The sequence below is a fragment of the Canis aureus genome, chromosome 5 (genome assembly GCF_053574225.1).
Source record: "Canis aureus isolate CA01 chromosome 5, VMU_Caureus_v.1.0, whole genome shotgun sequence".
Classification (NCBI taxonomy): domain Eukaryota; kingdom Metazoa; phylum Chordata; class Mammalia; order Carnivora; family Canidae; genus Canis; species Canis aureus.
In genome coordinates, this window is record NC_135615.1 from 69346309 (window position 1) to 69362881 (window position 16573).

Consider the following 16573-nt stretch of genomic DNA (forward strand, 5'->3'; position numbering starts at 1 on the left):
GAGTTTTTACTATGTGCCAGATTCTGTTCTAGGTACTGGGATTATAACAGTAAATGATTCAGGGAAGGCTTTTATTCTCCCAGAACTGAACAGAATTTGGGGTATGGGAAGATGGGATACATAAAGCTACCTTACTTCAAAGTGACTTGATATTTTTATATATACAAAAGTGACTTCAAAGGAAGATAGCTTTGTAAGTATACACTTTGATATACTACCTCTGTTCTAAACAACAGCAATGATAGATAAAAACATTAAAGAAACAGAGGACCTAGCCAGATTCAAAAGACAAGCATAACATCTCTGTGGTAAGAGAAACAGAATTGAAATGCAAATTGGTGAGTTGGGCTGAAGTTACAGGTTTGCTGGGCTCTAATCAGGAAGCCAATGGTGGAGACAAACCAGGCTTACTGCTTAAAGCCAGAGGATAAAGTAGGGCTTTTTTACCCTCTTCTCATTCCCATTCCTACCCCTCAAGGAAAGTAGAGCCAGGGAGTGGGGGCACTATTAGTCAACTGCTTGGGTCATTAGGGACTTTTATCAAGCTTTGGCCTGTGGAGACTCAGCTGTATGCATACCAAGAATTAAACCAAGCTGCCCACCATTCATGAGTGTTATATCCATGATATTACCAAAAAGACATAAGTTCTAACATGCCAAGCAATAGCATCCATGTTTTAAAAAGAAATGATAGAAGAGAGAGGGGCAAAAATGAAACATGAATATATAGAAATAAAAAGAATCGTTTACAAATCTTGGAAATGTAAAACTCAGTCATTAAAGCCAAACCAAACCAAACGAAAAAACACTACAGGGGCACCTGGCTGGCTCAGAAGAGCTCATGGCTCTTGATTTTAGGGTTGTGAGTTCGAGCCCCACCTTAGGTGTAGACATTATAAACAAAACACAATTATAAATAATATTATAAACTTTAAAACAAAAAAGCAAAAAAACCCACAAACTGATAGATGGCATCAACTCTAGACTGAACAAAGTTGAAAATAAAACTGTAGATGTGAGAGATAGTACTAAGAGATTCACCCAGAATGCAACCCAGAGAGATGGACAAAAAAACTGTAAGAGTATTTGAGATGTAAATAAGAACTTTTTGCTTCCAGCAGTCTGGCACAGTGGGTATTCTAACCAGACCTACTACGGGAAACAATTAAAAATGCTGGATAAAATATTTTTTAAACTTTCTGAATGCTTCAAATCAGTCAATTGATAAATTAGTCAAGAATACTCAGTGGCTGGAAACCAAACAAAAGTGGGAATACAGAGGTATTTATTTCAGAGGCGCATGGCTGGCTCAATCAGTAGAGCATGCAACTTTTTTTTATCTCAGGGATTTAAGTTTGAGCCCCACGTTGAGTGTAAAGATTACTTAAAAATAAAATTTTGGAAAAAAATAAAAATAAAAAATAAATAAATAAATAAAATAAAATTTGGGGGGCAGCCCCGGTGGCTCAGTGGTTTAGCGCCGCCTTCAGCCCAGGGCCTGATCCTGGGGACCTGTGATGGAGTCCCACGTTGGACTCCCTGCATGGAGCCTGCTTCTCCCTCTGCCTCTCTCTCTCTCTCTCTCTCTCTCTCTCTCTCTGTGTCTCTCATGAATAAATAAATAAAATCTTTAAATCAATCAATCAATCAATCAATCAATCTTGGGGGGGTATCCTTAGATGGCTCAGCAGTTTAGTGCCTGTCTTCGGCCCAGGGCATAATCTTGGAGTCCTGGGATGGAGTCCCGCATCGGGCTCCCTGCATGGGGCTTGCTTCTCCCTCTGCCTGTGTCTCTGCCTCTCTCTCTCTCTCTCTCTCTCTGTGTCTCTCATGAATGAATAAATAAAATCTTTTTTAAAAATTAAAAAAATAGGGCAGCCCCGGTGGCTCAGCGGTTTAGCGCCGCCTGCAGCCCACGGTGTGATCCTGGAGACCCTGGATCGAGTCCCACGTTGGGCTCCCTGCGTGGGGCCTGCTTCTCCCTCTGCCTGTGTCTCTGCCTCTCTCTCTCTTCTCTCTGTGTATACTCATGATTAAATAAATAAAATCTTTTTTAAAAATTTTAAAAAATTAAATAAAATCTTGGGGGATGCCTGGATGGCTCCATGGTTGAGCGTCTGCCTTCCACCTCAGGGCATGATCCTGGAATCCTGAGATGGAGTCCCACATTGGGCTCCCGGCATGGAGCCTGCTTCTCCCTCTACCTATGTCTCTGCCTCTCTCTCTCTGTCTCTCATGAATAAATAAATGAAATCTTAAAAAAATAAATAAATAAAATGCAAAAAATGGATTTTATAATCTGTAAGATATAATTAATAGAACACTAAGACTAGTAGCACCTCAAGAGACCTCATTGAATTATATGGGATTGAACTTTGGTTTCTATGGCCTCACAGAACATAGTAGGAAAAAAAAAGAAAGAAAGAAAATTGGAGTACTAGGCCAGGAGGTCCAATATTTGAATAATAATTGTTCCAGAAAAGAGGACAAAGAATCAGGGAAGGAAATCATCAATGAAATAATTTATAGAACAAGTAAATGACTTGAGTTTCCAGAGTGAAGGGACCCATCAAGTGCCTGGCACAATGGATGAAAATAAACCCATGCTAAAGTGCACTATCTTGAAATTTCACAACACTAGGAACAATAAATAAAGTGTATTACAAAGTTCCAAAAGGACAAAAGAAGTCACATACAAAATTTCAGGAATCAAGATGGCTTTGCATTTCTGAAAAGGAACACTGACAACCAAAGGGTGATGATGCAAAGCCTTTAAACTTCTGAGGGAGGGATGCGTGGCTGGCTTGGTCTCTTGATCTCAGTCATACAGGCTCAAGCCCCATGTTGGGTGTAGAGATTACTTAAAAATACAATCTTTATTTATTTTTTTAAAGATTTGTTTATTTATTCATGAGAGACACAGAGAGAGGCAGAGACATAGGCAGAAGGAGAAGTGGGGTTGGATCCCAGGACCTGAGGATCACTTCCTGAGCCCAAGGCAGACACTCAACCACTGAACCACCCAGGCGTCCTAAAAATAGAATCTTTAAAAGAAAAAAAAAAAAAAAAGAATCTTTAAAAGAAAAAATAGGGCAGCCCCGGTTGGCGCAGCGGTTTAGCGCCGCCTGAAGCCCGGAGTGTGATCCTGGAGACCCGGGATCGAGTCCCACGTCCAGCTCCCTGCATGGAGCCTGCTTCTCCCTCTGCCTGTGTCTCTGCCTCTCTCTCTCTCTCTGTGTCTCTCATAAATAAATAAAAATTCTTTACAAAAAAAATAATCAGAAAAAAGAAAATAAAATTCTAAAGGAAAACAATTATGCCCACCTAAACTACCATTCAAGTGTAAGAGTAAATTACCTGAAAATATTTATCTAAAAAAATTATTTTCATGTTTTTATTGGTCATTTATGTATCCTTGTCTGTGAAGTATCTATGCAAGTAGCCCATTTTTCTTCTTTCTTTTTTTTTTTTTGAGTTCCTTATATGTATCCTAGATAGCAAGCAAATCCTTTCTCATTTATATGGTATAGGGATAGAGCATTAACCATTGAAACAGACTAGAAAATTCAGAAATAGATCCTCATAAATATGGAAATTTAATTTATGACAGAGCCAGCATTACAGATCAGCAGAGAAAGAATGAACTTTTTAAGAAAATATGGTGCAAAGACCATTAGTTATCCATATGGGAAAAAAATGATCCCTTCGTTCTAAGTGGATTAAAGATTTAACTGTAAAGGCCAAACTATGAAACATTTAAAAGACCGTACATACACAAAGCTATCTTTTAATCTCAAGGCATGGAAAATTCAACAAAACACACCAAAAGCACAAACTACAGGAAAAGACTGATGAATTCAAATTAAAATTAAGACTTTCAGGGGCAGCCTGGGTGGCTCGGCAGTTTAGCGCCGCCTTCAGCCCAGGGTGTGATCTGGAGACCCGGGATCGAGTCCCACGTCAGGCTGCTGGCATGGAGCCTGCTTCTCCCTCTGCCTGTGTCTCTGCCTCACTGTGTCTCTCATGAATAAATAAATAAAATCTAAAAAAGAAAAAAGAAATTAAGACCTTCAGTAAATCAAAAGTAAAATAAAGTAAAAAGGCAAGCAACCAACAGGGAGAAAATATTTAAAACACATAACTGGCAAATATTAACATCCTGTATTTGTCAAAAACTACAAATTCAACTGTCAAAAAAATTAGTCCAGTAGAAAAAGACAAATAGGCATTTCACAGAAGAAATCAAATGACCAATAAATATATGGAAATGAACCTCCTTGATTATTCAAAGAAAATTAGATTAAAACTTCAGTAAGAAACCACTCATGTTGGGACGCCTAGGTGGCTCAGCGGTTGGGTGGCTGCCTTGGGCTCAGGTTGTGATCCCGGGATCCAAGACCAAGTCCCACATCGGGCTCCTGGGAAGAGCCTGCTTCTCCCTCTGCCTATGTCTCTGCCTCTCTCTCTCTCTCTGTCTCATGAATAAATAAATAAATAAATTTTTAAGGCAATTCCTATTTTATTTTATTTTATTTTATTTATTCTTGAGAGAGAGAGGCAGAGACACAGGCAGAGGGAGGAGCAGGCTTCATGCTAGGAGCCTGACGTGGGACTGAACCCCAGAACTCCAGTACCATGCCCCAGGCTGAAGGCACTGAGCCACCCAGGCTGCCCTAAAAAAAAAATCTTAAAAAAAACCACTCATGCTTATCAAGTTGGCAAAATTTAAAATAAAGATAATATTAGGTAATAAAATTAATAACCAAAGCTCAAGATGCAAATTACCTATGATCCAGAAATTTTATTCCTAGGCATGTAGAAAGAAACTTGCATTTGTATACCAGGTTATACACACAATATTTTTAACACATTGTTTATAGATACAAATATATAAAACTGGAAAGAAACTCAAAAGTTCAGGATAGTAGTTACTCTGGAAGAAGAGGAAGTAGTATAGGATTATGGCAGGTGGTAGAGCACAGGAGCTTCTAAAGCTGTGAAGCTTCTAAACTTCATAGGAGCTTAATTACTTCAGAAGTAATTAAGTCCTCTTTCTTAAACTGAACAATGGGTACAGTATTCCTTATATGTATTTCAGTTTAAAAAAAAAAAAAGACATGGAAGATAGCAAAATCTGATATTTATTTAACAGGCATTCCAGAAAAAGAGAATGGAAGGGTAAAGAAGCAGTATTTCAAGAAATAAGTGAAGAAGATTAATTGAAGCTATGTTTAAAAAGAAAAGACACAGGGGCACCTAACTGGCGCAGGCAATTGAGTGTCTTCCTTTGGCTCAGGTTATAATCTCAGGTTCCTGGAGTCAAGCCCCACGTTGTGGGCTTCTTGTTCACCTGGGAGTCTGCTTTTCCCTCTCCCCTCTGTTGCCCCCCCACCCCAGTTTGTGCTCCCTCTGTCTCTCTTGCTCTCAAATAAATAAAATCTGTAAAAAAGAAAAAGACATAAAAATAAAGTGGTATTTTGTATAAAAGGAAGAACCAGTCACATTTTAGAAGCTACCAGGCAGCAGAGTTGTCTTGGATTGTCTTAAGATTGGGAGAATGAATTAATGCTTTACGATCAAGTGAGGTCTCGGCCCAGTCTCACGCCTTCCCCACTTCCTTTCGTCTTCAGAGAGTACACACTAGATGTGTACAGACTCTCCTCTGTGGTCACACAGCACGATGCCAAGAAAGCTGGGGCTGAGGTGGTAAAGCAGGTGGAGCACCCTTTGCTGAGTGGTCTGCTGTACCCCGGATTACAGGTACTCAGGAGGGGTGGAGTTGCCCAATGACCTTTTCTACTCTGTTTCTAACCACGGGTCACAAATCCGTCTCTCAGTTGTAATGAAGCCCAAGTACTTGCTGTTCCTTCCCTGTGCTGCAGGCCTTCTGGTCTCCCTCCCCCTTTCTGGCAAGCCTTTTGACTTTTTCAGCTGTAGGTCCTCCCCTATCTATCTGCCCTTTAAAACACTGCTCGTCTCACACATCTTTTTTTTAATTTATAAATCAGCTTATTTGCAGATTTTATGTTTTCGGGTTTTTTTGTTTTTTGGTTTTTTTTTTTTTTTTTTTTGGTTTTTTTGTTTGTTTGTTTGTTTGTTTTTTAGTAAACCCTATATCCCAGTGTGGGGTTTGAACTCACAACCCTGAGATTAAGAGCCACACCTTCCACTGACTGAGCCAGCCTGGTGCCCCCAGATTTTATATTTTCTTTATGTTCATTTCAGTTAACAAATGTATTTACATAGGTATACACGGAATTCACACCAGTTATTTACAGATCATACTGGCATACCACACCTTAAGTCTTTTGTGCAAAGGTACACTGGATGTAACTATTGGCTGAAAATGGCCTGATAACCAGGCTATTTACACATAAATAGTAAATGGATTTTTTTTTCATGTCTGCAGAATACAGTACACACATGGAAGCCAGTTCTCCCAGAGAATGCTGTGCAACGTCACACATCTTCTTTATATTGATCATGATCTCTGAAATGAAGAAAATTTCAGAGTGATGTGTAAAGATAAATTTTTGGTGGGGTGCCTGGGTAGCTCAGTTAAGCAGCTGACTCTTGATTTCGGCTCAGGTCATGATCTCAGGGTTATGAGATCGAGCTCCGCATTAGGCTCCACACTCAGTGGGGAGTCTGCTTGAGATTTTCTCTCTCGCCCTCTGTCCCTCCCTTCACCACACACACCCCACAGGCATATTCTGTCTCTCTTTAAAATAAGTAAATCTTGGGATCCCTGGGTGGCGAAGTGGTTTGGCGCCTGCCTTTGGCCCAGGGTGTGATCCTGGAGGCCTGGGATCAAATCCCATGTCGGGCTCCTGGTGCATGGAGCCTGCTTCTCCCTCTGCCTGTGTCTCTGCCCCCCTCCCCCAGTGTGACTATCATAAATAAATTAAAAAATTAAAAAAAAAAAAAAAGTAAATCTTTAACAAAAATAAAACAAAATATATATATTTTTTAGGTTTAATGGAAAATAGTTTCCATTAAACAAAACATATCATATTTCATATGTATTTGTTGAGCAAGGAGAAGATAGAAAAATTCAAACCAAGTTGTTAATACTGGTTACTAGCTCAAAAGGTAGGACAAAAGGTATCACAAAAATGATAATAGACTTAACTTTTTCTTTGTATATATTTTTTTAGATTTTTATTTGTGTATGTGAGAGAGAGAGCATGTGCACTCTCAAGTGGGGGGCTGGATAGAGAGAAAGGACAGAATCCTCAAGCAGACTCCATATTGAACTTGGAGCCCAATGCAGGGCTCCATCTCATGACCCGAAAATAATGACCTGAGCCAAAACCGAGTCAGACTGAGCCACCCAGGTGCCCCTCTTTGTGTATTTCTATAATGTTTAGTATAAGAGAAGCGCCTAGATGACTTAGTCAGTTGAGCGTCCAACTCTTGATTTTGGCTCACATCATGATCTCAGGGTCATGGGATGGTACCCTGCATCAGGCTCTATGCTCAGCAGGGAGTCTGCTTGTCCCTCTCCCTTTGCTTCTCCCGCTTGAGCACAAACACTCTCTCTTTCTCTCTAATAAATAAATAAATAAACTCTTTAAAAAATATATTTGGTATAAGAATATCAAGTCTTCCCTTATCACTTCCAAAAGAGCTTTCTATGTGTTAAGCCTGGAGACATTTAGATCTGCACTGTCCCCTATGGCAGCCTCTCCTCTAGTTACGGTCATATATGGCTATTAAAAATAATTACAGGGATCCCTGGGTGGCGCAGCGGTTTGGCGCCTGCCTTTGGCCCAGGGCGTGATCCTGGAGACCCAGGATCGAATCCCACATTGGGCTCCCGGTGCATGGAGCCTGCTTCTCCCTCTGCCTGTGTCTCTGCCTCTCTCTCTCTCTCTCTGACTATCATAAAAAATAAAAAAAAAAAAAATTACAATTAAAGTTTTTAGGTTTCAGTCACATTGGCTATATTTCAAGTGTTCACAGGCCACATGCACCTAGTGGCTAACCTATTGGGACAGCACAGACATAGAACATATTCATCATTCCAGAATATTCTAGTGGACAGTGCTCTTCTAGATTGTTCCTGCTTGCTCACCTTTCTCTTCCTCTCCTTCTTCCTCTTCCCTCCATTCAATCAGACATGAAATCTTATCAATTCTACTTTTAAAATCTCTTACATATATTCTTGTTCTCCATTCCCACTGACATCGTTCAGCATCGTTTCTTACCTGGACTCACAGCAGCCTCCTCACCGTTCTCTTTGTCTCCAGTCCAAAGGCCTCCACTCTGTGCCCTGCCCTCTGACTGGTATGATCTTTCTACAGTGTGGGCCAGGATGATGCTAGACACCCTAGTGTGGTATTCAGGATCCTTACTTCTCTGATGCCTTCACTAACCACTTCCTCCATCCGCTTACGTTTGTGCTTTTGCAAACTAAATCACTCATAATTTCCCTAAACATTTCACACCTCCCTGCCTTCTGACATCTGTTTCCTCTCCATGGTGAAAAACATCTATATATTCTTCAAAACCAAGCTCAGCCCACAGTCTGATTCCAGGAAGCCTTCACTGCCACCTGTCTGACCAGCTACTAGCACTGTTCGTTAAATGAACATCTGGGATAGCCCTTTACACACTGTACTGAAATTATGTTTATATGCCTCTTTTTTCAACTGAATAATGGGCTTCTTGAAGGCTGAGTTTGGATCCAATTCAACTCTGCATCCAAAGGGCTGGCACTAGGCCTGGCATGTAGTATGTGATAATACCTGTTTGTTTACCAGTTTAGTCTTGCTTTTTGTTTCTGAGCTCTCACAGCACATTCTTCTTATGCCATTTTTAAAAAAGATTTTATTTATTTGAGGGAAAGAGAGAGAGAGAGGACAAGAGGGGGCAGAGGAAGAGGGAAAAGCAGGCTACCTGAGGAGCAGGGAGCCCAATGTAGGGCTCCATCTAGGACCTTGGGATCATGACCTGAGCCAAAGGCAGATGCTTAACCAACTGAACCACCCAGGGGGCCCTCTTATGCCATTATTTGACATTTGTCACAGGCTGCCTTATTCACTGGGTACCTTTGACATGACTGTGGTGTGTCTTCTTCCCTCCCTGCCCCACTAGTCTGTGAGCTTCCTGAAGGCAGGGGCTGTTAACATTTTCCTTCATGACATCTACATGGAGTACGGTTCACCTCAGGCACTCAGCAAATGTTTATGCCACTCTTGAGGCCTACAAGGAGGCTGGATGCTATATTTGCTTCCTGGCTCTACTTTCTGGAAAAAAAAAAAAAAAAGTATGATTTTCAAAACTTTCTGGTATCTCAGATCCATATAGAAGAAATACAGTAGGAGTTTATGCTCATGTGTTTTTTTCCACAGGCATTAGATGAAGAGTATTTGAAAGTAGATGCCCAATTTGGAGGTGTTGATCAGAGAAAGATTTTTACCTTTGCAGAGAAGGTACGTATCCTCTTTCCTATATTTTTTCCTTTTGTACCTCGGGTATGCAATTAAATTTTTTTGAATATGCCAGTCCCACTACTCATAACTATATTGTTTGGTAGGTATTGTTCTCCCTGGTTTGCAGACAAGAAAACTAAGTGTCAAGAAAGAAAGTTGTCAGTTGTCACACTGCTAGTGACTGAGCAGAAATTAGCACTCAAACCTATCTAACTCAAATAGCCCATGCTCTTGCTGCTACTAGGAAGCTGTCCCCAGACCTGTTGGATTTGCTCTTTCCTAATAATTTCTAGGGACAAGGACCACCAGTCAGAACTACTGGCCTTTCCCAGAGCATTCAGCCCGTATTGCTCTGGATCTCACATAAACCACTCATTTCTGAGAAACTCTTTAACAAGGTTTATTTATTTATTTATTTATTTATTTATTTATTTATTTATTTATTTTAAGATTTTATTTACTTATTCATGAGAGACACAAAGAGGAAGAGGCATAGACACAGGCAGAGGGAGAAGCAGGCTCCATGCAGGGAGCCTGACGTGGGACTTGATCCCTGGTCTCCAGGATCACACCCTGGGCTGCAGGCTGCGCTAAACTGCTGTGCCACTGGGGCTGCCCTTTAACAAGGTTTAAAGGAGGAAATCAGAGCATACCCTTAATAGTTCTTTTTGGGGGAAGAACTTGAGTAAGTTAGAAAGGGCTACTGAAAATAAAATAAAATAAAATAAAATAAAATAAAATAAATAAAATAAAATAAAATAAAATAAAATAAAATAAAATAAAATAAAAAAAATAGAAAGGGCTACTGAGAAATGGTTGTTATTTCTGAAAGCTTCTCAAAACCTCATCTTGGCAAGAGTATGGAGAAAACACTGTTAGCGGAAATGTCAATTTCTGGAGGGTAGTTTGCCATAATAATTATACAAATTGGTGCTAAGGACATAATCTTAAAAGTGCAACTTCAGTTATGTATGAAACTATTTTATCACATTATCAGTTTAAAGGTAAAATCTAGAAATAGGGATGCCTTGCTGGTTCAGTGGGTAGAGCATACAACTCTTGATCTCAGGCTTATGAGTTTGAGCCCCACACTGGGTATAGATATTACTTAAAAATAAAGTCTTTTTAAAAATAAAATCTTTTGGGCAGTCCAGGTGGCTCAGTGTTTTAGCGCCGCCTTCAGCCCAGGGCGTGATCCTGGAGACCTTGGATGGAGTCCCACGTTGGGTTCCCAGCATGGAGCCTGCTTCTCCCTCTGCCTGTGTCTCTACCTCTCTCCCTCTCTGTCTCTCATGAATAAATTAATTAAATCTTAAAAAAAAGAAAAAATACTTAAATAAAATATTTTTTAAAAATCTAGAAATAAACCCACATCCAATGGCAAGGGATTGTTAAATGATATATGTTATGATAACTCATCACGATGAAATGTTATATAGTATTTTTTAAATGGCTTTTGGATTTTCTTTTTATTGTTTTAATTTTATTTCCAGTATAGTTAACATACAGTGTTATATTAGTTTCAGGTGTACAATATACTGGTTCACCAGTTCTTTACATTACTCAATGCTCATCAGGACAAGTGTGCGTCTAATCCCTATCCCTTATTTCCCTCATCCTCTCATCCCCCTCCCCTCTGGTAACTATCAGTTTGTTCTCTAGAATTGAGTCTATGTCTTGGTTTATCTCTCTCTCTCTTTTTTTCCCTTTGCTACTTTGTTTTTTTCTTAAATTCCACATATGAGTGAGGTCATATCTTTTTCAGACTGGCTTATGGTGTTGGGGTATATTTAATGAATGAGGAATGCTTAAAATGTAAATTTTTTGATTAAGTATTTCATATTATCTCCTCCATTAACTTATTTTTTTTTTAAGATTTTATTTATTCATGAGAGATAGAGAGAGAGAGGCAGAGACACACAGGCAAAGGGAGAAGCAGGCTCCCCAGAGGGAGCCTGACAGTGGGACTGGATCCTGGGTCTCTAGGATCACGCCCTGGGCTGAAGGCAGCGCTAAACCTCTGAGCCACCTGGGCTGCCCTCCTCTGTTAACTTTTTAGTTGAATCTACTTTTATTATTCTAGCAGAGATGGCCCATGGTTTATTTTTGTGAAACTCACAAGCTCAAAGAATGGTATGTGTGAAAAAAAAAAAAAATGGTATGTGTGTGTATGGAGAGACCATGTGTGTGCCAAGTCCCAAAGTCTAAAATATTATTTGGTCCTTTTCAGAAAAGTTTGCCCACCCATGCTCTAGAGATTACAACATGGGTCTTTGTAATGTGTTATAGTTTAAATTAGATATTTTTGCCACATCTCAATGATGTAAAAACCTAATATTTTTTCTTTTTTTTTTTCCTACAATTTTTTCTATCTAAGTCCTTCTTGCTATTTGTGCTATTGTCATATAGTTCACTTTTACATGTATTTTAAGTCCCAAGACTTTATTATAAATTCCTTTTTAAACAATCAATTTTCATGTATATACTTAGCCCTACTCACCTTTCCTGGTACTCTTGACTCCTTCCAGCACTCCAGTGGCTCTGGGCTTCCATCTGGGATCATTTTCCTTCAACCTAAAGAATGCCTCCTCCCCTCTGCCCCAATATTGCCATTGGTAGCACGGGTCATAAATAATGAGTTCTTTCAGCTATCTTTTGTCTGAAAACATCTTTCTTTTGTTTTCCCTGGATATCAAATTCTAGGTTGGCGGTTATTTTTCTTTTACCACTTTAAAGAGCTATCCCATTGCCTCTGGTTTCCTTAGTTTTCATTGAGAAATCACCTGTAAATATTATTGTGTCTCTTTTATAGATAATACAGCTTTTCTCCAGCTGTTCTTAGCATTTTGTCTCTGATTTTCAGCATTTGACTATGGTGTTCTTGGATATAGTTTTCTTGGTATTTATCCTACTTGGATTTTGCTGAGCTTCCTGAGTGTTTTCAGCAGTTTTGGGAAATTGTCCCCTATTATTTCCTTAAATATTGCTTCTGTCATATTCTCTCTCCTGCTCTGGGACCCTAATTATACATAGGGTCGACCTCCTGACTATGTCCCACACATCTCTTATATTCTGTTGTTTCCCTTTTTTTTTTTTCGTCCTGTCTGTGCTTTAGTTTGATTATTCTCTACTGACATTTCTTCAAGTTCACCAATCCTGTCCTCTGTTAAATCATATCATGCCATTTTAGAGCTTCCAGTTGGTTCTCTTTTATAGATCTTTATTTATAGATCTTTTTTATGATCTTTATTCCAATATCTGGATTATTCCTAGGTCTGCTTTTATTGACTGTTTTAACTATCAGCCATTTTTTTTCTGTTTCTCGTTTCTAATACTTTTTTTTATATCAAAGACATTGTAGATATGTTGTAGAGACTCTGGATTATGTTTATAGTGTGCTGTGCTTTCTGTAGACTGTTAAATTACTGCCTTATCACCTTGATCCTGTCATGGGGCTGGTTCTAGGCTTTGTCAGAACAGGTCTATTTCAATTTTGCCCTTCCTCCTGTGATGTGGTCCGTATTCCTGTTATATGACTTTTCTGGAGTCTCAAACCCAAATCTTAGGGTGTTCACAAAGACCTCTCCACTCTGAGTGGATCTAAACTTCAACCTCTGTTTCCCCAGCACTATATGGTGTTTAAAATCTCTGTGCAGATCTCCAGCCTCCCAGCACCTGTTATCTGCTAGGCTCCCTGGCATCCTTCTGTATGCACACATAGCTAGGAGTTAGCACAGAAATAGTGGGGAGTTTTGACTTAGATTTGGGGGTAAGGTGCTCACTTCACTCTGGAACCCTTCCCAAATCCTAGCCTCCTGGGAGCCCTGAACCCCAATCTCTGTCTCCTCTGCTTCATCAGACATCTGTTCTCTTTTTCTCAACACCTGGTTTGGGAAAAGAGCCCTCAAGGAGAAAGTAAGGGTGAGTGTGGGTCACCTTTGCTTTCCCTCCTGTCAAGATTTATAGTGTACACCTATTGCTATTGAATGCCTACAAATGGTCATTTTATATATTTCCACCTTACCTTTTATGGTTGTTTCTGGTGGCAGAGTAAATCCATCGTAATGTAAAAATCACACTGTAATACTAATAGAAAAGTGGTTGAGAAAAAAATAATTTTTTAAAGATTTTATTTATTTATTCATGAGAGAGACACACAGAGAAGCAGAGACATAGGCAGAGGGAGAAGCAGGCTCCCTGCAGTGAGCCTGATGTAGGACTCCATCCCAGGACCCCAGGATCATAACCTGAGCCAAAGGCAGACGCTCAACCACTGAGCCACCGAGATGTCCCTAACTTTATATATACACCATCAAAAGGTTGTATATTCAACACAATGGAATATTTTTCAGCGACAAAAAAAAAAAAAAAAAAAAAAGAATGAAATCCTGCTATTTGCAATGACACAGACGGAGGTAGAGAGTATAGTGCTAAGCAGAATAGGTCACTCAGAGAAAGATACCATATGATTTCACTGATATGTGGAATTTAAGAAACAAAACACAAATGAATGAAGGGAGGAAAAAGAGAAAAAGGCAAACCAAGAAACAGACTCTTAACTCTATAGAGGACAAACTGCTGGTTACCAGAGGCGGGAAGGAGGTAAGGGAGGGGTGAAATAGGTGATGGGGATTAAGGAGGGAGGGCACTTGTGATGAGCACCGGGCATTGTATGGAAGTGCAGAATCACTAAATTCTACTCCTGAACTAATATTATACAGTATGTTAACTAAGTTTAAAAAGAAACTTTAAAAAAGAAAGAAGGAAAGGTTGTATATTTGGTAGAAAAAAAGATTGGAAGGACTGTATCAAACTATTAAGTTGCTGGCCAAATTAGATGAGATTGGAGCACTTAGGAGAAATTTATACTAATACTTGGTTTGTGCATTTCTTTCTAACTCCTCAGTATCTCCCTGCACTTGGCTACTCAAAACGGGTCCATCTGATGAATCCTATGGTTCCGGGATTAACTGGCAGCAAAATGAGTTCCTCAGAAGAGGTGGGTTTGCTAGCTCTGACTTGAGTTCAGAAATCTTCAGCAAGAGATGAAGAGATTGCGGGCTCGAGAAAAGAGTCACCCGGCTAACTAGAATTCTTGTAAATTTGAGTTATGAGGAACCTAAAGTCATCCAATTAATTTCAGTGGTTCTTGACTACTAAAGGACCAAGAAGCAGTCCTGATGGGATCCAATCATAATTTTAACAGTTTTATTGCTGCTGATAAAACGCACAAGCAAAAGTAATTTCTTCATTCATAGAACTGTGATAAAATTCAGCCTTCTTAATGAGGTTAATGAGGCTAGGGTTGCATTTTACCAAATAGCATCTTAATTCTCAGGTGATGTTTGACATAACTAATATGATAACTGCAATATCTTTTTTTTTTTTTTTTTTTCAGTATCTTTTAACATTTAAAAGTCCTGCTTAGGAAAAGTACACTTTTGTTTTGATCCCTAAGGGTACAGAATGGGGGCCTTAGTGGAACCCAAAGATGTGAAAGGTTGAATTCTGGATTCCCAAACACAGCTGAGCTTCAGCAATACCTAGGGAATTAAAAAAAAAAAAAAAAAAAAAAAAAAAAAAAAAGCATCGATTAGACTGTTTTTAGAGATTCTGATAAAGTAGTTCTGGACAATATCAGGAATCTGTATTTACTTTCATATTTTACCAGGTGATTCTGATTAAAGTCATGGTTGGGTGTTCATCTAGCTTCAGTCTGGCTTCTCAGTTTTTTGAACAGAGATCAGTAAATTTATGCATGGAAACTTAGAGTTTTTAGAATAATATACTCATTTGTTTTTCTCTGTGTTAAAATGCTCCATGTATTAGTTATTTCTTTGACAAACTATCATACCACTCACACCATTTAGTAACATTCACTGTATGTTAACCCTGGAAATCAGAGTTAGTAGCAGTTTCTGAACATGACTACATCAGAATCACTCAGAGAGCTTTTTAAAAATACAGATTCCTGGCCCAGCCTCAAGAGATTTTGATTCATCTCCCAGTGATTTACTTTTTTTTAAAAGCACTCCAGATGATTCATATACAGACATACATGGACCAGAATTTGGTAACCACTGAACACCAAGAACCATGCGCTTACTCACTGCAAAATAAGAAACAATACCTATTACCCTGAAAGGGAAAACGGCTCTAGATACTAGACAGTACCTGGTATTGGGGGTTGCCATGTAGCAAGTCCTCTCACACACTGTTTTGGGCAGTAACGATTAGTATGCTCCTTTGAGAAAATAGTTTTGGGCCTAGCAGTTTTAGGTAGCTTAAGGAAAGAATCCTAGAGAGAGCAAAAACAAAAACAAAAAAACCTCTGCAGAGATGTTCATTGTAATATTGCATATAATTTACAAAAATTAGAAAATAATTTAACAATTTAGAAAGTATATTGTCACTAATAATTGGGAATATGATACAGCATAAAAATTATAAGGAAAGACTAGGTAGCCACTCAGAAATACTTACAATATAGTCTCAAGTGAAAAAGCAAAGGGTAGACATTTGTTCTCCAACTAGAAGTTTGTAAGAACTATAAATTTGTAACAATGTTCTGTGTTGAAGGCCTTAGAAGAACACAGGAACATTGAAATCATTATTTTTGGCAATGTTGTGAGTGGTTCTTGACTCTGATTAATTCTGCTTTTATTAAAGTTGTTAATGTTTAACTATTTAAAAAAAAAACATTAAAATACACAGAGTATTTGAGCATATCTCATTTCTCACCATAAGAGGTCCTTTCTCCTCCGTGGCTTCTAGGAGTCCAAGATTGATCTCCTTGACCGGAAGGAAGATGTGAAGAAAAAATTGAAGAAGGCCTTCTGTGAGCCAGGAAATGTGGAGAACAATGGAGTTTTGTCTTTCATCAAGCATGTCCTCTTTCCTCTCAAGTCCGGTAAGACACTCCTTGGTTGCTTCCCAGAGGCCAGGCCAAAGTAGCAAAACTAGTATTGTGATCATACTTGTGGTTTGTCAGGAGTCTTCCTTCAGAGATGGGCTTCCCTGATTCTGTGCTCTGACTTCTAATACACCAGTGTACATTTGCAGTTGGGATATCATTTCATTGCCCATGAGATTGTCACTGGGTTACTCTACATAGGGTGATAGGGTGGGCAGGGGTT

The 16573-nt window shown here is 39.2% G+C and overlaps 2 protein-coding genes and 1 long non-coding RNA gene across 6 annotated transcripts in view; 1 reads left to right on the top strand and 2 right to left on the bottom strand.

Annotated features, from left to right (window-relative positions):
• The window catches only part of S100PBP (S100P binding protein), a 53615-nt gene extending 45274 nt beyond the window's left edge, over positions 1-8341 (bottom strand). The window contains exon 1 of the mRNA XM_077898638.1: positions 8211-8341. The gene's annotated coding sequence lies outside the window, so the exon portion shown is untranslated. The remainder of the gene's footprint in view (positions 1-8210) is intronic.
• The window catches only part of YARS1 (tyrosyl-tRNA synthetase 1), a 31055-nt gene that overhangs the window by 6204 nt on the left and 8278 nt on the right, over positions 1-16573 (top strand). For all 4 annotated transcript variants that reach the window (XM_077898619.1, XM_077898620.1, XM_077898622.1 and 1 more), the window contains 4 exons: positions 5631-5760; positions 9357-9437; positions 14344-14436; positions 16212-16347. In XM_077898619.1, the coding sequence (XP_077754745.1) occupies positions 5631-5760; positions 9357-9437; positions 14344-14436; positions 16212-16347 (440 nt within the window). The remainder of the gene's footprint in view (positions 1-5630; positions 5761-9356; positions 9438-14343; positions 14437-16211; positions 16348-16573) is intronic.
• On the bottom strand, positions 13551-16136 carry LOC144314481 (uncharacterized). The gene is made up of 3 exons (XR_013380390.1): positions 15921-16136; positions 15612-15735; positions 13551-14980 (listed from the first exon to the last, which is right to left on the bottom strand). It is a non-coding gene; the product is annotated as an uncharacterized LOC144314481 (long non-coding RNA).